The sequence below is a fragment of the Moschus berezovskii genome, chromosome 20 (assembly GCF_049115385.1).
Source record: "Moschus berezovskii isolate FMDL1 chromosome 20, NW_MosBer_1.0, whole genome shotgun sequence".
Taxonomy (NCBI): Eukaryota; Metazoa; Chordata; class Mammalia; order Artiodactyla; family Moschidae; genus Moschus; species Moschus berezovskii.
The window spans coordinates 66,298,928-66,319,827 of record NC_142479.1 but is presented as its reverse complement, the minus strand read 5'-3'; the positions used below and the strand labels follow the sequence as shown (position 1 = coordinate 66,319,827).

General features: G+C 52.3%; 1 protein-coding gene across 3 annotated transcripts in view; it reads right to left on the bottom strand.

The window, feature by feature from the left end:
- Positions 1-2,892: 2,892 nt before the first annotated feature.
- MXRA7 (matrix remodeling associated 7) overlaps positions 2,893-20,900 on the bottom strand; it is a 32,178-nt gene continuing 14,170 nt past the window's right edge. Inside the window, exons 2-5 of one of the 3 annotated variants that reach the window (XM_055408508.2) lie at positions 17,708-17,771; positions 12,674-12,770; positions 11,529-11,609; positions 6,420-7,726 (exon numbers count right to left, since the gene is read on the bottom strand). In XM_055408508.2, coding sequence (XP_055264483.1) covers positions 11,576-11,609; positions 12,674-12,770; positions 17,708-17,771 — 195 coding nt within the window. In that variant the 3' untranslated portion in view covers positions 6,420-7,726; positions 11,529-11,575. Of the gene's footprint in view, positions 4,705-6,419; positions 7,727-11,528; positions 11,610-12,673; positions 12,771-17,707; positions 17,772-20,900 lie in introns of those variants that run through there. The other 2 variants (XM_055408507.2, XM_055408509.2) reach the window with 2 other exon arrangements.

The window sequence follows — 20,900 nt, the reverse complement described above, 5'->3', positions numbered from 1 at the left end:
TTGGATCATCAATCTTTTTTGAACCCTGTTTTCTTCTGTAGGAGAATGTTATGTCCTTCACAGAGATGTGAAGATTCATGAGAGAACACTGGCCAGGCACACGGTTCTCGGCATTCAGCAAGTGTTCTGAAAAGTTAGGGAACCTATCTCTCACCTTGCCTCTCAGCTAGGCATTTTGCATTACATCACCTAGCGTAGCGTTTGTGCTTGAAGCCAGACTCAATAAATGTCTGAGAGGGTAAATGTGCCAATTCACATCACTCAATATTCAGATCTGAATCCTATGTGCTTTGACTCCCTTGCTTTCATTTCCTCCATTAAACCTTTTCTTCCTGGAACAATTTTCTTAATTTTATTCCCCTTGCCAGCTGCTTCCTCTCCTAAAACTGAACTTGCAGCATCACTGATGCTAATTACAAGAGAATCAAAGACACCACTTCACCCAGTTCTGAAGTAAGTGTGATCAACCTTTGAAGAAGCTAAATAACGACAGCCTGTCGGTTTAACCTGTCCCCTATTGGAGCGCTCACAAAAGGTAATTGAGGCACCTAAAGAGGTGAGGGGGAAAGAAAAGAAATTTATAAAGAAATCCTGATTGCCGACTGAGGGTTACTTAACAGTTCAGTAACCTCTGATGACTTGGCATGCTCTGGGGCATGGGTCTCTTTCATTTTGTAGAGGACTCAGGCCGCCATCAGGCTCAAAGATTCGGTGTCGATGGAACCCCCTCTAGGGCTGTGGAGCCTCCAGCGGGCCGGACTTGGGTGTCAGAATGGAAACAATTTGACCATTCATTCCGGGAGGCTGAGTCCAACTTGATCTCACACTTAACTCAGCGCCTGCTTTGGTAAACCTCAGCTTAAGCGCCTCGGGCGTGATGTGAAAGGGCGAGCACAGATGAAAGAAGGTGTGACTCGTTTCACTTCGCCCCTTCTTGAAGGTCAGCCTAATACCAGACACCTTGGTAAGAATATCTGGGTGTGTAGAGTTGACTGATCGGAGGATTTGTTGGATTTTGCCTAAACACCGAGGGAGGTCGAGGGTGTGTTGGATTCAAAGGCAGAACCGTGGCCTGGGAGTCCAGGGCGGGCGTGGAGAGTCACTGGGGTGCAGGGACCGGCTCGAATTCATCTTCGTACCACGGGTCTAACACGGTGGTCGGCTTGCTCACTTGCGGGAGCCTGGCTTCAGGAGGGAACTGGAAAGCGGACCCAGGCGGGACATGTCGCCAGGTCGCACCCCTAAGCGTCAGGGAACTCAGTGAGGGGACGGATCTTCTGACTTGAGCCCTACGGGCGTAGCCGCCGAGAGGCGCTGGGCTACAAGGTGGCCTGTGGGCTGCCCGCTCCAGGCTGCCTCCCGCCGCCCAGGAGCAGGGCAAGGCCTCGCGTGGGCGGGATGAGCCAGCCTGCGCTCCTTACTGGACAAAGCCTCTTGTCAATCACTGAGGAAACCCGACCGGACACTGAGGATGCGACCGGACTCACCGGACTTCCCGCCTCGGAGGGAGGCGGGGAGCGATGGGAGCGTGCGATACCCAATGGCAATCTTTTCGCGATAGATTAGCAGTTGCTTGAGCCACTGAGGCGCCGCAAGGGATATTGGCCCTGGAAAGTGATTGGTCCAATCTGCGGGCGTGTGGTTCCTCAGAGTATATAACATAGGCGATTACTGACTGGATGAAATTGTGCTGCAGGAATCCCTGAATATTTGAATGGACATGCAAACTTTTTCATAATAAGAAAAATGCAAATTAAAATTTTACTGAGCTAACATTCAGACCTATGAGATTGGCAGAAGTCCAAAATTCTTCAACAAGGTTCTCTGTTAAGGACAATGCAATGGCCCTGGTGGAATCTAATTTTCTTCCTCCAGACGCTTATGGTTGTTTCCTTTTGCTTTCAGCTTGCAGAGAAGGCTATGTGTTTGTTGCATTGACTCCCAGAAACTTCTAAGAACAAGTTCTGATTCCGCAAGTACATTTTCCCAAAGGGGCTTCGATTTACCTGATCTATAGCAATATCTGGTAGGACATATGCATGTCAATTGAAAATGGGTTTAAGTGGACTTTTCTGTCCACTGGTGTCCCAGTGAAGCAGATGAAGTGACAGAAATCATATAAACAAAAGCTTATCTGGAAATGGCATCAAAGTCACCCAAGCCAGCAGTGCTTCTGCAGAGCATCAGAGGCACAGAACCACTACCCAGGAGTGTCACGTATGCTGGGCACTCAGACACTGGCTTCCAAGTCACCATCAGGTGACGGAGTGATCCTGTCTATCTGTACCCTACCCCTTTCTCACAGAGCCCCAGTGAGGTCCAGTGACCAGTTTCTCTGCATGACTATGTGCTTAGGGGATGCTGGTCCCAGCCCCAGACATCTCAGCCAACCATGGTGGTCCCATCTCCTTGCTAGTGATTGGTGAAGGAATGGACACATGACATACTGGCCAGTTGGTGCACCTGATTCAGGGGCACCTGAATCAGTTCCCTTACTCCTAGAGACACAAGCAAGAAATGTACCTTTTCCTGCTTCTGGGCTTGACATCTGAACTCCTGCAGCCATCTTGCAACCATGAGGAGATCTGGTTTGTGACGAAAGCCCACAGTGCAAGGAAGTCCAGGCTAAGAGAGTTATAGCTGGGCCCTGACTCTGCTGGACCTGCAACCATTCTGCTTTTGGACTCCTCTCATGCCCTGATTCTTCTCTTGTTTAAGACAACTGAGTTGGACTTTTCAGTTCTTTGCAGCTGGAACATCTTAGCTGAACCAAGTGTAGAAAATTTCCTTCAATTTACTTTTTCTGTAGTCTTGAGAATTTTGATTCAAATACCCACAAGTCATTTGTTTGATAAAATAAGAGAAGGACTGGAAGAAGGAGGCGAGGAAAGAGACATAAAGTGGCTGCATGGCAGTGCAAGTTCTGCTGATGTGCATTTAGGATGGGCAGGAAGATGGAAAACAACCTGATTGGGTGTTGGGGGTGGTCCTGGGATACGATAGAGGAAACAAACAATACTTAAATCATAACATTTTAAAACAGCTGCTGCTGCTAAGTCACTTCAGTCGTATCCGACTCTATGCGACCCCATAGACAGTCAGTCACACAAAAGATAAAAATAATGTTTTAACAAAAAGTACTGACATTTGGATATAACAAATACAGAGAGCAGACCCTCCTGTTGTGAACTGTCACCAAAGAAGCTGAAGCGGTTACTGTGACAGACGGGGGAAGGGGCCTGGAAAAACTCTAACAAGCAAGAGAGGAGGAAAGAAAGCTCACTGTGTTCCCCATGGTAATTATTAAATTGAGGTTCGTAAAACGCCACTGCTGCTTTTACGTTCATGTGTTTGGTTTTATTTCAGCAAATAAAAAATACTTTCAAGAACTTTCTTAGGTTCCCTTTAGCGTACCCTCCTTAACTCAGTTGGCTATGGGTTTTTCTGCCAGTGGGGTGATCAGAAGCAGGATCTGGACAGCATGGAAGAACTGCTGTTGTTGTCATCACTGTGCAATCACCGACTTACAGAACTTTATTGATGTGCTAAGGTGGCCGAGACACTCTTCATGAGGTCATTTTACTGAATGCTAACTGGTGAGGTTTTCTTTTCCTGCATGCGCACCTGGTTTCTCCAAAGGTCTTGATTTTTATTTGTTTGTTTACGGCTGTACCTCGCAGCTTGCAGGATCTTAGTTCCCTGACCAGGGATTAAACCCACATCCTTGGCAGTAAAAGCACTGGTTCTTAACCACTGGACCAGCAGGGAATTCTCCCCCACAGGACTTTAATTTCTCTAAAGGCAGGGACTGTGCTGCATATTTTATTTCTATTGACAGTGTCTAGCACAGGTCTAGATGCGTGATGAGCACTCACAGAAATCTTAATTATATATAAAGTAAGTGTCATGGTTAAATAAGAGACACTCTTTGAGGGTCCTAACTCTGATACTGTTGCTTTGTTCCAGGATGGAACATGAGTCTTTGAATCAGACTTTTTCACTTTTTTAGAGATGCTCCCCTACGGCTTGCTTCCATACAGTGACAGAAGCTTCCAGAAATTCTTCCAAGGCAGAGGAAGGTGTAGTGTTAATAGGCTGGATACTCGGGCAGCGGGACCTGATACTCTTCCTCCTTACAGCATCCTGAATCTTTCCACACCGTGTGCTGGGCTACGGTGAGGGGCGGGCAGCGCAGGGTGGGGAGCTGAGGCTTTGAGCCAGCCCTTCTGGGCCGCTGCTGGCCTAGGATCTAATTTGGACCAGATGACAGGCTCGGAGGGGAACCCATGTCACAGCTGGGGCCTCCCCAGCAAACAGAAGCCAAAGGACTCAGGGACCTTTTTTTCTCCTTTGAGGACAACTGTCCTGTAACATGATATCTAAACTGCAAGATCTGAGAAACTCTGTATATGCTTCATCTCTACATCTATGTATATAAGATAAAAGGAAGCCTACAAAAGTCTGAGAATAGCAAGGGCGTGGGTCCCAGGTTGGGGCAGAGCTGTGGCCCAGCTGTCGCGCGCGGCCCAGCTGTCACGGCCCAGCTCTTGCAACCCAGCTGTCACGGTGTCCTGCCAGGCGGAGGCGGCCTACATGTCATAGAGCCGGAGCTGCTCCTGAACGTCACCATCAGACATCTCGCCAAAGGTCTCCTTGTTGTCCTTCATGAGCTTGAAGATGGCAGCCAGCTGTTCCTTCTGAACTCTGTCAAGAAGAAAGGATAAAGAGGAAAAAGGTGCTCCCAAGCCAGAGAGAGACAGAGGCTTGTGCATCCTGTAGAGTCAGAATAAGGAAATGAAACGAAGACAAAACCCGCTGTTAACACAGGAGCTTGTTTGGTCTTAAAAAAAAAGAGAGAGAGAGAGAGCTTTCTACTAACCGGGGTTCTAAGTCTTGGGGTCTACCCTGGAGATTTGGGGACCCCAGGTTATCACTCAGGTTCTCGTCACTGCACTTTCCCATGGGCCGCCCTTTAATGTTGACTGCTCATCTCCCCGGGGGGTGGGCCACAAGGAAGGAGAGGCGGTCCACTAGGTGACGGGAGAGCCTGTGAAAAGACATGTTAGAAACAGCCTTCGTTTAGCAGGGGTCCCCACCCTCCAGGATCTGACGATCTGAGGTGGGGCTGATGTAATAATACTGGAAGTCAAGTGCACAGTAAATGTAACGTGCTTGAATCGTCCCGAAACCACCTCCTCCCACCCCCGGTCCCGGTCCACGGGAAAACTATCTTCCATGAAACCAGTTCCTGGTGCCAAAAAGGTTGGGGACCGCTAGTTTAGATGGCTGAGCCAAAAGTGGAGGAAGGTAAAACACAATTGGCTGGGAAACAGGGGAGCATACAGATGTGTGCGCAGGGTGCTTGGCCCAGGGGTAAGGGTGGGTGTGGGGTCTCACTCCCCAGAGGAAGGGGCGCCTTTTTCCAGTTTGCACAAGGACACCTTAGAGGCAGTGGGGGCTCTGCCCCTCCCACCAGGGAGCAGGCCTTGCTAGAGATCAGTTTTATGTTCACCGCACCTGGACTGGGGTTGGGGGCTGGGAGTGATGTTCTGTCATCTCTGTGAAGCTGGGCCACGTCATCTGACCAGCACAGGACACCTCCCAGGAGTGCAAACATGAAAGGGTGGGGAGACGCTCGGCTGCCGCGGGTTGCTTTCTTGTTGGCTCTGCTCTGCTGTGCTGTGCTGTCAGCCTGGCTGGGCCCTGCATGCTGGCATGGGTTCACCACGCCAGTTTCAGGCTTCTCTGATTCCTCCCTCCACACTGTACCAGCGGATCGGCACAGGCCACCTTCAGAGGATGTCAAGCAAACGGCAAGTCTTCTCTGGTCCCTGCAGACCCACCAGGAGGCAGGGCCTCAGCACAGCCTCTGGGCACCCTGGCTTTGCAGGGCACAGCATTGCCCAGCCGTCACCTCCATCCTGCCTAGAGGGGCTCCTGATCCATGTCTGGTCTTACACTTGTCCTAACATATTCCTTCTGCAATAATCCCCTCTCTCCAAACAGCAGGTCGTTGGGTTTTCTGACTAGAAGAGCAGCTAGAAGCTGAAATACTGAAGTCCCACATCCAAGCCTCTCTCCATCACCCTGGAGAAGTTATTTCTACAATCCACTTTCCTATCCAGAGGAGAAGGAACCTGTGAGAAGTCCACGGTATCCTACTGCCTGAAGAAAGGAATACTATGGGTCAAGAGGCTGTGAGTTGAACTCCTTGGATGGAATCCAGATGGACAAGTAGGCACCCCCCAAAGGAACACAAATCCTCCCATGTGTCTCCTAATGGCCATGGCGCTTGCACGTCCTAGGACGCTGTACTTTGCTGGAGAGTAACAGGCACCAATTGAGCAAGCTCGGATTTTAATGGGCTCAAAAAGATTATTTTTGAAAGACAAAGCAAAACGGAAATAAACACGCAGTAATCAAGACCATCTACTCAAAGTTTATTGGACCAAAGGCTGAATACAGAAATCCAAGCCATAAGGAGTACATGACGTTTGGTGCCTGCAAGCCACATTCAGAAAGTGTCCAGATAAACTTCATAACCTGGAAAGAGTCACCTATTTTTTCAGTCAGACCCTGGCCTGGACAAGGACATCTCTTACTACCGCTGTGTGGGGCAGGGGCTATTCACAAGAGCACATCTGCTATTTGTTACATGGTTCTGTGTGGCTCTTCCTTTGTTCCCTGTTCTGTCCTAAACCCATGAACCTAAAGTACTAGACTTGGAGGAGAAGGTCCCTGGGAATGTAACATGCCCTGGGAACTGACATTGAACATTTCCCAGCCTTGCATTAGATAAAAAAAGAAATTTTCTTATAAACTTAGTGCTTTAAAAAATGTTTTAACCAATAAATCTAAAAACTGCAGATTAGTTTGGTATAGTATAAATATCGTCAAATATAAAATTCCAAGAAACGGATCTGGGACCCCATCTGATGATCTGGTGAAGTTCTAACTCATCTATGAAACCGAGGAAAAGGCAGAATTGATACGTCCATTTTAAGCGAACACTATCATTATTGCTTCTGCTAAAGCGAAGGTGGAGATGCAGCTGAGCTGGTAAGAACATGGTGAAAAGGCCTCTTAGCAACAAGAGGGCTGGAACCAAGCCTGCTCTGGAGGGTAAGGGCCAGAGGAAATCAACAGCTGGTTCTGGTGCTTTGTGCCCACGCATCAACCATTGTCTCCCTCACCCCCCAATCTAGCCAGCTAAAGACAGAGGGCCCTAAGGGGGAGGAGGGCAGCCGACACCCCTGAGCACCCAGTGGGCTCAGGCAGCACCCCATCATGTGTCCATCACACCTCAGTGTCTCTCTTGGTTTGGCTTCGGTGATGAAAAGCAGAAGGGCTGGGATGAAACTATACTGATTTTAAAATGATGGCACTGGTGACACTGGTGATATCTCAGGTGTAAAGGGTGTGTGGACGACAGGAACATTGAGTGACAAGGAAAATAAAAGTCCAGGAAAATCCTTCAGCTAAACAAAGCAATCCACACAGACAGGGAGGAACGCCTCTGCAAGGGATCACCCCAGGCATTGTGGACCCTCCCAGCCAAGGAAAGTCCTGGATTGGGGGTCGGCTCCTGGCAGATTTATGTAGGAAAATGCACCCCAGGAGCCCATTTGCTCCTCTCTGGGGATTCCACTGTATCGCTCAAGTTTTAAGATGCCAAAAGGAAAAGCCTTTAGGAGGAGCCTAAGGATAACTTCATTATTCCTCGGTTCTGTAAAGAGAAATAAGGGGAAAAGATCATTGATTTCACTCATACCATCTTACCGCGGGAAAAGAAGGGGGGAAGTAGGGTGAGGAAGGGGAACGTTTGGAATTGCAGAAGCCAGCCCAGACGCTAGGATCCAGACCCCAGGGCAGTCACCTGCAACAGGATGGCTCACTAACCAAAGCTAGCCTGAGATCCTCTGCCAGGCCTACCGGGAAGTGGGTCAGGTCCCACGTGTGGGTAGTTAGGCCAAAAGCTCCCACTTGTAGGTCAGTAGGCAGGTCAAGTCCTTCATGTTTGTATTTAGTTCAGGTTCCACAAATGGACAGTTAAGCAGTCCCAAGGAGGGTCCCAAGTGTAGGGAACCGAGCAGGTTGGGGTCCCACACATGGGTAGTTAGGCAGGGAGGGTCCTCAGTTAGGCAGTAGGGCAGATAGGGGCCCACGTATTAGTAGTTTCTCAGTAAGGTTCCACTTGTAGGTAGTTGGTCAGGGTGGACCTTCAGTTAGATAAGTGGGCAGGTCAGGGCCCACACATTGGTAGTTAAGCAGGTCAAGGGCCCATTTGTAGGTAGTTGGCAGACTGGGACCCACACATGGGTAATTAGGCAAGTTAGATCCCTCAGTTGGGTAGCTGGGCAGGTTGGGTCCCTGTGTGGATAGTTGATCAAGTAGGGGTCCACGTGTAGGTAACTGGGCAGGTTGGGTGCTACCAGTGGGTAATTGAGCAGGTAGGGGTTGCTCACACTGGTAGCTGAGCAGGCCAGGGCCCTCATTCAGGTAACTGTACAGGTTGGGTCCCACAGGTAGGAGCTGGGTGGGTCAAGTCGCACAAGTAGGTAGTTAGGCAGGGCAGGTCCCACTTGCAGAGTGTCGGCAGTGAGTGTCAGACTTTAGTTGGGCAGGTAGGGTCCCTCACTTAGATATTTGGGGGGTTCAGGTGTCCATGTAGATAGCTGAGCGGGTTGAAGCCCAATTGCAGGTAGTTGGCAGGGAGGGTCCCACATTGGGTATTTGAGCAGTTTGGATCTCACATGTAGGGGGTTGAGCAGGTTGGGTCCTCAATTAGGTAGCTAGGCAGATTGGGGCTCACTTGTACCTAGTTTAACAGGGAGGGTCCCTTAGCAGGTAGTTGGTGGGGAGGGTCCCCCAAGTGTCAATGAGCAGGGTGGCCATATGTGGGTGGGTGGGCTGAGGCCTCACCTATATGCAGTTAGGTAGGTCAGACTGCAAGGGTCAGATTCTTGGCTTTGTGGCCGTTCTAAGCTGGTCCTCTCAGCAGAGATTATTTCCTGCCCTTGCTAGGTGGGTTTTGTCCCTTCTGGGGACAGTGGCTTCTAAGGACATGTGCTCCCCAGATGAGGCAAATGGCGTGTGCACCTTTTCTAAGGGACAAGTTGAGCACTCCTTCATCCAGGTGAGCGCCGAGGGAGCCCTGGGGGGGACCCAACTGCATCCCTCTGGCGCCCTCATGCGGACATAAGCCAGCACGTGTTTCTAGAAATTCACGCTGGTGGATGATTCACGGACACGTCAGGAGGCAGAAAACAGCAGATCCATTCACCCTTGCCAGTTACGCATTTCAAAACATCGTCCACTAGAGTGGTGTCCACTTCCAAAAGGGTCAGGCCAGTCCTGGGGACATTCAGAATGGAGTGGGTACTTGAGTCCCGGGTCCTTATTATCAGAGCCAGCAGGTCTACCCCCTGGGTGCCACTTTTCCCTGGTCCGGAAGATGGGAAGAAGGGATGGTGAACAATGAAAGGAGTGCCCAATGGTCCTTTTTTAAATTTTTTTGCTGCCAAGCTAGAAGCCAGCCAAGCTCTCCAGTTTCACTAGTCTTGGGTGTGAGCGGCAGTGTCTTGCTGCGGGGAACAGTCACGATCTGCAAGTCCCCCATCCCAGCCACATTCTGAGGCTTTGTGTGGCACCTCCCAGAAGAGCTGTGGGGGGAACCCATTCTATTATGTTGGCCGGCTTAGTGAATTTAAAGTCAAGAATTTTCAGCATGGGCTTTTAACCTGCTTGCCACGTGATGGGGACCCTGAATGGCAGGAAAGGAATTAGAAACAAGCAGAGTTTGGTTGATTAGAATTTGACAGTCAAAGAAGAGCACACACTTTTCACTGGCCTCTGGTTTTACTGGTTTGACGGTATTTTTCACCCAGACAATCCCAAGGTAGTTTTCTGAACCCAACCGGGACCAGAGGTGTCTCACACCCATCAGCTCTCCTGGTCCCCAGGGGATCTATCTCGCTGTAGATGGAAAGACAAAGCCACACTTGCCAGCCTCTGCAACCCCAAGCATCACCATGCGAGGACCACGTGAGAAGGGTGGGCATCATGGGGCCCCATGCAGTGCTGAGTGGGCTGACCACGTGCAGGGACCACGTGCAGGGAGAAAGCAAGCAGACCCCACAGGCAGACGTGTGGGGCAGCCCTGGGAGCATGCTGGGAGGGGCGGTAATGAAAATGAACATGAACTCCAGCCCCGTCCTGGGAGGACCGTGTTCACGGGCCACGAAGTCCACCAGTCCCTCCTTCTCAGCTTGGGCAGGGCTGTGATAACCAAGCCTGCAGGTGAGGGAGTGAGAAACCTTCACCCCAATAGCGGCACTCGGGCAGTCTCCACCCTCACAGAACAGCACTCATCTGGAGAGCCCCAAAGATCCAGTCGGGAAAGACCCCCCCCGCCCTGGGCCACACAGAGTCTGCTCTCCGGACATCATGGAGGAAGGACTTTCCTTCTTCCTGCCCGACGTCCCAGCTCTGAGCCCAGGGACGGTGGCAGTCTGACCCCAGCCCGATCCTGCCATCCAGACGGCTAACTGGCCCTTCCCTTTTAACGGTCCCTCACATCTGCAGCAGACACAGAATAAGGCCAGGGTCCTGGCCACAGCCTTTGCCCACAGGGGCCTTCGAGGGACCCACAGGCACTTCAAGCCCCTCCATCCTTAATGCTGGGCTGCACACCTTTTCTGGAAAGGGCCAGGTTCCGACTCTTTTAGGCTTTATGGGCTCCGCGGTCCCTCTGCTACTACTCAGGTCAGCCCCTGCAGTGCAAAAGCTGCCACAGACCACAGAAAAACAAATGAACGCAGCCGGGTTCCAATCACACTGGATTTACAAAAACAGGGCCGTAGTCCTCTGCCAGCCCTTGCTCTGATCAAACTACCCGCCTGACCCACAACTTGGCCCAGGGTTTCTGCTGGGCACTGCTCTGCTTTCTTTCATTGCTGTTCAGTTGCTCAGTTGTGTCCGACTCTTTGTGACCCCGTGGACTGCAGCACATCAGGCTTCCCTGTCCTTCACTCTCTCCCGGAGCTTGCTCAAACTCATGTCCATTGAATCAGTGATGCCATCTAACCATCTCATCCTCTGTCGCCCCCTTCTCCCCTTGCCTTCAATCTTTTCCAGCATCAGGGTCTTTTCCAATGAGACGGCTCTTTGCATCAGGTGGCCAAAGTATTGGAGCTTTCTTAGGGTAGGACTAAGGCTGCAGGGGTGAACACCACGTCCTGGGGACGACAGTTTCCCCCAGCCTCACAAGGGGGCGCTGGTCCTCCAAGCAACTGGTTCATTAGGTCCAGGAGGGACTTGGGCCTTCAAGAACCCCTGGGTCGTGGGAAAGGGGCCTGCTGGCCCAGGAGCCCTGAGCTGGATGAGAATGAGCCGGCCCGGGTGCCCAGAAATGAATTAATCGGTTATGAAGGCGGCGGAGGAGGAGAGATTTAGATCACAGTCGTGATGGGGACAGTCACAGACAGGCTGAAGGAGGCACCACTAATCTAAGAAGTCAATCTCCTTACCAAAAGGATTTGCAAGAATATTTGTGGCTCAGGACCTAAGGAACTTGCTACAGGGAAGTGAGGTCAGAAGTCAGCTCAATCCTGAAATATAAAGGCAGCAAACCCGGTCACACCCGGAGACCGCGGCGCGTGGGCACCGAGGAGTTGGGGGACACCTCCCCCAGGCTGGACTCACCCTGCCACCCCTCCGCCCCTGGGTGAGGAGCCTTCCGGGCCAGGTTTGGAAGGATTGGCAGCAGCTCTAGGAGGGGAAAAGGGGTTCTGTGGGCAGGGCACCTTCTAACTCCTGAGTGATGCTGGGTGGGTTGGAAATAATAGAATTTAGATCCTGGAATAACAAAGCCTCCATTCCTGACCCTAGAACCCAGCTTGCGGTAGCCAGTGGGGAGTGATCGCCCAGCCCCTCCGGGTTACCGTGCTCAGGAAACACGCCACCATTTGTTAATAGATGTGTGCCTGAACCAAAAGGATCCCAGGACACAGGCTGGCCTGTGTCAGACCACCGGTTCTTCCCTGACCCATCCCCGCTGTCCCGCTGCTCCTTAGGAGGGAAGCCCATGGGTCAGCGTGGGTGTCCGCCTGGCGACGGGCGGGGGAAGAACCCAGTCCTAAAAATGAGTTCCTGCCGTGGCTGCAGCTGCCTCAGAGCTCCATGGAGCAGAACAGATAAAAAAGGCCTGCTGGCCCGGTGCTGGGGTGGGGGTGGGGGAGCGGGAGGGTGCTGGCGGGGTAGGGCGGGGGCGCTTGGCTGCCAGGCGGATGAGCAGGAAGAATCGTGCTCTGTCCTGAAGTGATGGATTGGTTTTGTCATGAACTCTCGAGTACCGTGAACAGCCGGATCTGCTCCAGGCTCTTCCCAAGCATCTCGCTTTCTCCCTTTCGGTGAGGGAGGGGGAGGGCAAGAAAGGGCTCGGCCGCCCTTCCTCTTCCCTGTCACCCGCTCCTCCAGAATTTCCCAAGGGTACTGTTGGGGGAAACGGAGCCAGGACAGGGGGAAAAAAAAAACACCTAAAACGGAAATGGGGCCGTGGGGGCGTGGCTTGTGGGAGGCCCGCCTCCTCTCCCCGCTCCAACGAAGGGGGCTCCCGGAGTGGCACCCGAACCCCAGGAAGCTGAGCAGCCCAGAGGAGGGCCGGGCGGCCTACCTCTGTTCCTCCTCCAGCTCCTCCTTGGTCATCATCTTCTTGTACTGGTTTCCCCGCAGCTTCCCAGGGCTGTATTTGAAGGAGAAGGCCTCAGCCCCTGCAGGGACGACACCCAGTAGAGCCGGTTAGCGTGCCGGGCTCTCCGGCAAATTTAGTCCCCTTTCCCTTCCTCAGTTTCCAAAGAACCACGTGGGCCAGAGAGGGCGCCCCGCTTCCAAGAAGGGCAGACGGGGCCCCACGCCCACCCCAGGCCTGCGCCTGGAAGGATCTCCCCACACCCCTTCCACTCAGGAACTCTTTTTAGGAACCTGAACCGGGGATGAGGCAGCCAGAATGAAACCGGCACACACACACACCAGCCGCCCCCCTCCCCCAGGCCATTTGGTTCCATCCATTCTCCCAAGGGGCTTCCCAGGCTAGTGTTAAAGAATCTGCCTGCCAATGCAGGATACTCTGGTTGGATCCCTGGGTAGGGAAGATCCCTTGGAGGAGGGCATGGCAACCCACTCCAGTATTCTTGCCTGGAGAATCCCATGGACAGAGGAGCCTGGCGGGCTACAGCCCATGGGGCCGCAGAGTTGCACACGACTTAAGCGACTTAGCAAGCACACATGCATTCTCCCAAGACCAGGCTGGGCCGTCCTCAGAGCTGTCTGTCGGCCCCTCTACCTCAAGGGCTCTGGCCAAACAGCTGTCCCCAGGGCTTTTCTCCCCCTCATCCTGATCCTCCCTCCCCAATGCTGCTGTGCTCATTACACGGTCAGACAGAGGGCACTTATCTCTGGGAAGCAGGCTGTGCCCAGGCGCTGTGTTCCCTGACTCTCCTTGGGTCCCGGGTATAGAAGGAAACAGGGACCTGCGACCCTCCTGCTGAGGTCCTGGGTCTCCTGGGCTTGAGAGTGCCCGCCCTGCCATCTAGGAGCATCATGTCGGCAGGCCCCTTCTATGCCCCTCCTCCCACCGGTGACTAAAAATCTAAAAAAAAAAAAAAAAAAAACGCATCCAGCCCACAATGGGACAAGGGATGATGTGGGCTTGTCCATGGCGTGTTTAAATAGGTCATTAAAACCAGTACTTAGGGGTGGTCCAGTGGCTAAGACTCTGAGCTCCCAATGCAGAGGGGCCTGGGTTCAGTTCCTGGTCATGGAACTAGATCCCACGTGATGCGACTAAGGCCTGGTACCACCAAATAAATAGGCTGGCAAAGAATCCACCTGCAACGAGGGAGACCTGGGTTTGATCCCTGGGTTGAGAAGATTCCCTGGAGAAGGGAACAGCTACTCACTCCAGTATTCTTGCCTGGAGAATTCCATGAACTGTATTCACGGACTGTATTTTCCATGGGATCGCAAAGAGTTGGACACGACTGAACAACTTACACTTTCATATATATTTTAAAGTACTTATTACTGAATGGGTGTTCCTGGGTTTGCCAAACCCAGAGCAGCCTTCGTAAGACCTTGTAGCTGCTTTGGAACGTACAGAAGGGCAGTTCTAGAGGCCTGAGGAGGGCATACCAGGGGGTCTGGATGGAGAAAAACAGGCATTGTGATGTGGGGAGAAGGCTGCAGGGCAGAAAAGGAAAGAGCTGTGAGCATTCTCCTGGCTGAGTGTCCAGTGGAGGGCACTCCCTCGGGAAGCAGTGCCCTTACATGGACCTTCAGCTCTGCAGGTGGAGGGCAGACAGCCTCCGGCTAGCCTGGGGGACTGAGGCTGAACAGCTTGTCTTATCTAATTTCCGTTAATGTATAAAGAATCGAGTGTGGGAAACACAGAGACCAGCAAATCGCCCTCCCACACAGATGTCTTCTTTTTCAGCTCTGTTCTACGTCACTCAGATGTCAGGGATCTCAGACACCTCTACATCCTGGCCTGGGGCCACCCAGACGGTCTCCAGCTGTCCCCAGTGATCAGACAGGCTGGCGTGGGCTCCAGGCAGGAAAGGGCTGCAGCCTCTGAGCCAAAGGAAAAAGGTTCTGGATGCAAATTCAGAACCCGGGGGTTGTCGTGGGGGCGGTGTTTGCTCTCACCACAACCTGACTGACTTTGCAGGAGAATCCGGCCCCCAGGGCTGAGCACTCCCCTCACCCCACGTCTGGACAGGGATTAATTTGCTCTTCATTCATTCAGCAAATATTGATATTCAGTGAGCACTCTGCTTGGTGCTGGGGGCTTAGCAGGGAAGGAAGCATACAGCGGGCAAAGATGAGTATCAAAATAGCAGAGTTTGCAGTAGGTCCTGAGAGCTCCTCAGCAAAGGACAGTGGGAGGGGAGAGGAAGGTGGGGAGAGGGCTGCTTGGAAGTTTAATGGCAGGGGGGGAGGGCTGTCAGGAAGGGCTCTTCAGGTGATGCTGCAGGTCTGGGGAGACAGATCCAGCAAAGCAAGGAAGCCAGTGAGGCCGGGTGGCAGGGAGCAAGGGGACAGGAGGATATGGGATGAGGAGCCGAGGCGCCAGGGGAGGCCTTATTACATCTCTGTTAAGGTATAAAGAATGGAGTATGGGAAATGCAGAGACCAGCTGAGTATTTTTTGCTCTTCACTCTGCACTTGGCTCTTCATTCATTCTGCAGTACTTGCTGAATGAATGAAGAACACATTCTTCCTCCTGGTGAGCTGGGGCTGGGGCTTGGTGCTGAGACCGGAGGAGCCCAACCCCCTCCCTGGAGATCCCGCTCCCATCAGCTGCTCTCCCCTCCAGGCTGAGCACAGCTCAGGCTGATGAGCCAAGGGGCCGCAGCATCATCGGGAGCTTCCAACAGTTCAGGGCTTGGACTGTGACATCCAGGGATCTGGGAGCCAAGCTGAGCAATTTGGGGCCGCCGTTTGAGGGGCCGGGGGTCTTTGGTGGTCAGGAAAGAACCTGCCAAGGGGCAGAATCACACGGAGCTAGTCTCAGAACGAGTTCACGGCCATGATGGCTTCTGGACCTCAGGAAGAGGCAACTGGACAAAGAAAACCGATTAACCTTGACGTCAAGGTCATTGTGTTGCTATGTTTTAGAAACATAAAGCAGAAAAACGCTGCCAGCTGGGCACTGCTCAAGGTTTCAATCTGTGGGGCGGGTCTGATGATGCTTCTCCCTAGCCGGAGAGAACAAACCATTTAAAAAGGCTTTTGCTTAATCCCATATGGTGACCGAGGGACACTCAGGCACATCCAAGGCGGCTAGACCAGGAAGCGGGTCAACATGAGAGCCCCCCGGGGAAGGGGGACTTCCTCACGCCGTCTTCTGTGAATCCGCCCAGTCACTTAGGGAAGGCACCTTGGCGAACACTAATTAATCAGCCAGCGGAACTGCTCACTGCAGAGGGCCTTGGGGGCCTCTCCTGCACGCTTCTGACAGCTTCCTACACCTCTCCTGCCTCGGCCTCCAGACAGCTGCCAGGAGGCGGCCTGGGGGATGGGCAAGGTCCAGGTCAGATAAGGAGAGAGGAGGCCCCGGTGACCCTGCACATGGCTGGGTGCGGGGCTGCATGTCTAAGAGTGTTCCAGAAGAGGGGTCTGCTGAGCCTCCCCTTGTCCTGGCCCCCCGGGACTGCCAGCAGCCTCGGCTTTTGCCTTCTGCATTCCCTAATCTCTAATAGGATCCAGTAACGTGACAGGGATAGGCTCCAGGGCCGTGGTTCCTGTAGATGATCCGAGAGAACCAGCAGCAGCGGAAGGGGCTGCTGCTCCCCAAACCCCGCCCCCCGAAGCCTCCTGCCCCACCCCCTTCCTCTGAAGCTGCCTGGATAGAAACCCAAGGCCCTTTCCTGCAGGGCCTCCTGGTGGGGGAAGCCTCGTCACACACCCCCTCCCCCAGTCCCACCCCAACCCTGGCCGCCTGGCCCACACCACCAGCCTCGGTTACTGCATTCCTGCAGGCCTCTCTTTCTGGGGCCTCTGCCAGCTGTTGACTTAAAAATCACAGCAACAGTACCCCCTTTTAAAAAAGGCTCAAATATTCCAAATGGACACAAAAGTCCAGCAAGTAATAAGTCCTCAGTGTACATGCCATGTAGATTTGACCAATGTTGACATTTTGCTATTTTTGCTTCAGCTTCTTCTTCTTCCTTTTTTTATTTTTTTATTTTAAGAAATAAAACATGACAGATCCAGCAGAAGCCCCACCCTGTGTTGGGTCCCATCTGTCTGGGCCGCTGGTTCCCATGGGTGCCCAGAGCAAACACATTGCTTTCCACCTGGTTAAGTCTGAATTGGTCCATTTCCTCAAGGCTCCCGGTCACCCCCTGTCTCTTCCCCCGGCCATCTAGGATCTGATGGCCACACAGGTCTGGCTGGTCAGCTAGAGCTGCTTGGAAATCAGACATTTCCTCTCCAGAGAGCTTTAACCTGCAGAACCCAAGAGGCGGCCCTGAAAGTGGCTTCAGTCTCTGTAAAATTGGTCCGAGGTATTTGAGAGAAACATGAAATGCACAAAGTGGGGATGAGAAGGGAGTTAGGCCCCGCAGGAAATAGAAGGTCAGCGATGGGCCGTCTGTATTTGCAGACAACTCATATTGTATAGACGGGCTTCCCAGGTGGTGCTAGTGGTAAAGAACCCGCCTGCCAATGCAGGAGACATAAGAGACTCAGGTTTGATGCCTGGGTCAGGAAGATCCCCTGGAGGAGGGCATGGCAACTCACTCCAGTATTCTTGCCTGGAGAATCCCATGGACAGAGGAGCCTGGTGGGCTACAGTCCATAGGGTCACAAAGAGTCGGACACAACTGAAGCAATTCAGCATGCAGGCACATATACCGTATAGATAGAAAAGCAATGGCCAAGAGAGCAAAGCAGGTGAGCAGGGAGATGGGTGAGAAGGCGGGGTCAGAGAGAGGAGCAGGCGCCGACCACAGTGCTCTCCAGGCTGCATCAGACCCGACTTCTCAGTCCTTCCCCCCATCCACCATCCACTCCCCTTCAGCCTGCCACTCAAATCCTCATCTGGGGAATCCAACGGGCCACGGCAAAGCCCAGCCCCCACAGCCAGAGGCGGTAACGCCGGCTCCGGGGGCAGCACTGTGCAACCTGGAGGCCAGGTCCCACTCACCGTCTTCTTCCTCAGGCCCTGCCTGCGGAGGACCGTCCTCACCGTCCAGCTCCTGCTCCTCTTCCTGCAAGACAAGGGGAAGGGTCAGTGCCCAGGCACCCGGTTTACTCTTTGATACCGTCATTCGGTATCTGACCCCTCGGTCAAAGCGACCTGACCCCTTGGATCTGCTGTTAGGAGAGAGGTGCTTGTGGACGGAAGTGGGTGACCACCTCGGGGACACGGGGCAGCGATGGACAGGACGTCTCAGGGAGGGGCAGGGGCCGCCCAGGCACAGCCCAATCACGCACTGCACCCGCACTGTCCTTTGAGCGTGACTGGGAGGTCCTTCCTGAGACGGGGCCACGGTTAACAGCAGGTGGAAACAGGGATGTCAGTGTGAGTGCCAGCTGTCTGAGATGATGAGGGGAGACTCTAGGCCAAGGACCCGTGTTTTTGACCTTGACACTTTGGCTCCTTTGCCTTTTCCAGGTGGGTCAAGTGGTGGATGCTACTTTGATAAGTGGACTGGGCGACTCCCACCCCCCACTATAGTGAATAGAACAAAAGGCACATGGGACTTCCCTGGTGGTCCAGTGCTCTAGCATCCATGTTCCAATGCAGGGGATGCCAGTTCGATCCCTGGTCCGGGAACTAAGATCCCACATGCTGTAGAGCAACTAAGCTTGTATGTTCTAGAGCTGGTGTGCCAAAACTAGAGAGAAGCCCCCATGTGCCACAACTAGAGAAAGTCCACGTGCCGCAGCAAAGACACAGTGCAGCCAAAAAAACCCCAAACAAACAAACAAAACCCAAAAGGCAAGAGAGGAAAGCTGGTGGAGTCTCTGGAGTCCGGGTCGGGCCGAGCCTCAGAGAGCAGCCGTGTGTGCTGACAGTCTCCATCTCTTGCTTCCTCCCACCTCTTCTCGTCCCTGACCGTCCCTGACCGGTTCAGATCGCATTTTCCCAAAATTGGAACTCCACCTCCCTCAGCCCAGCTCTCTCCCATGGATGCAGGGATAAAATAAACAGCAGGCTGGAAGGAATGTCCCAGGATGGCCTTGGTGGAGAGAAGGAGTGACTTCAGCGTGCAGGAATGTTGAAGGATGAGAGGGAGGTGGGGGAGCTAAGGGACTGAAAGGCGTGGCCAGGGGACCGAGGAAGCCCAGTGGCAGACAGGGCAGAGCAGGCAGGTGGAGGAGAGGGGAGCGCAGACGTGAACGGCTGCCCCACAGGGGACGAGGCAGCAGAGCTGACAAACCAGATCCAGGCCTTCAGGCTCTGAGCCCTGGGGGTCCAGCGGTCCGCAGCCTCTGCAAACTGGGCAGCCAGGCTCCCCGACAAATCAGAGCAAGCTAAGCTGGGAGACAAAGTTTGCACAAGCCCAACAGCAAGTCATGGGACTCCCCTCGTGGTCCAGTGGCTAAGACCCCGTGCTCTGGGGGAAGCGGGTTTGATGCCTGATCAGGGAACTAGACCTCATGTCCCCCAACTAAAAGATCCCACATGCTGCAGCTAAGACCTGACACAGCCAAATTAATTAATTAATATTAAAAAAAAAAGCCAGTTGTAAGTGGCAAACACAAAAGGTTCCCCTTGGGTCTCTTGTTGTAACTCTCTCTTGATGGACCCCACAAGATGCCTCCAGGAGGAGCAGAGGGGGAGGCCGGAGCTGGTTCTTCTCCACTTAGCAGTTTTCATGTGGCTCAGCACCACGTGGGGCTTCCCTGTGGCTCAGCGGTAAAGAATCTGCCTGCCAAGCAGGAGACACGGGTTCGATCCCTGGGTCAGAAGATCCCTTGGAGAAGGAAATAGCAACTCACTCCAGTATTCTTGCCTGGAAAATTCCATGGACAGAGGAGCCTGGCTGGGTACAGTCCATGAGGTTGCAAAGCGTCAGACACGACTGAGGGACTGACACACACACACACACATACACTCATAAATGTGGAGAAAACGTTTTCTAGAAGCACATGCAAGATGCCATTAACCGAGACTGCCTTTGGAGAGAGGAGTTGGTGGGGGCGGCCTTTCCTTCCATCTTACCCATTTCAGTATAATTTGGATTTTCTAATAATACACATGAACTGCACTTTTAAAATGCTATGCGGAGATCGCTGGAAGGGAAAAGAAAAAAAACAGATGAATCTAATCAGAGCTGGAGCCCAGAAATAAGCCCAGTATCAAGACTAGAAAGGAGGCCAATTCTCCTATTGTGCGCGAGGGACATGAAGGTTAAAGGAAAAACAACAAAAAAGCAAGCACACTCCCTTTGTGAAGGAACTCACCATGCAATAGGAAAGATATAAACCCAGATAATTGCCACGCAAGAGGGGAAATTCAAGAACTGATGCAGACTTCTTTAGTCCAAAGGGAGGCATTTGACCTGTCAACACTCCCTTGGGGAAAGGCTGGTTTACATTTGAATTCTGCTCTTGACTTTTGAAGTGTGGTGCTTTTCAAAACTGGATTTCCCTGGCGGTTCAGTGGTTAAGACTTCATCTTCCAATGCAGGGGGTGTGGGTTTGATCCCTGGTTGGGGACCTAAGATCCCACATGCCCCACCACCAAAGAGCCAGAACATAAACAACAGAAGCAATACTGTAACACATTTAATAAAGGCGTTAAAAATGGCCCATGTCAAAAAAAAAAAATCTAAAAAAAAACTGGCTGTGACCCGTTGGTGGGTCATGAAAGCAATTTAGAGGTTGCTACTAGTATTTTTAAAATGTATAGCCAATGTCTCAGTGTGGTTTTAAGATTTAATAACTTCAAGAGCACAAATGCTCCAAACATACCCCAAAATGACATTTGAAAGGTTATTTACATTTAAAATATATTGATGTTTCTTATCCAAACTCATATAATACCACCATCCAGTGGCTCTAGTTGATTTTCAGACTTTGAAAAAACATTCATGGGCGGATGGTCAGTGACTAATGGGATTGCCTTTGTGATTTCAGCCTTGTGATCTTATGGGATTGGATGCACACGTGACAGTTTGGACGTGACCTCAAGGGAGGTCGACCCGGTGTCTGAGGTGCCCAGAGGAGACTCCTCTAGTTGCCCTGTCTGTCTGGATTTTCTGGTGCTTACAAAGACTTAAAATGAAAAACACAGAATTCAAATGTCAGGAAACAAGTATAAAAGGAATTTAAATAAGTAAATACTCAACCGATGTGTTTTGTAGGTTTGTAGCGTTTACACTTCTTAA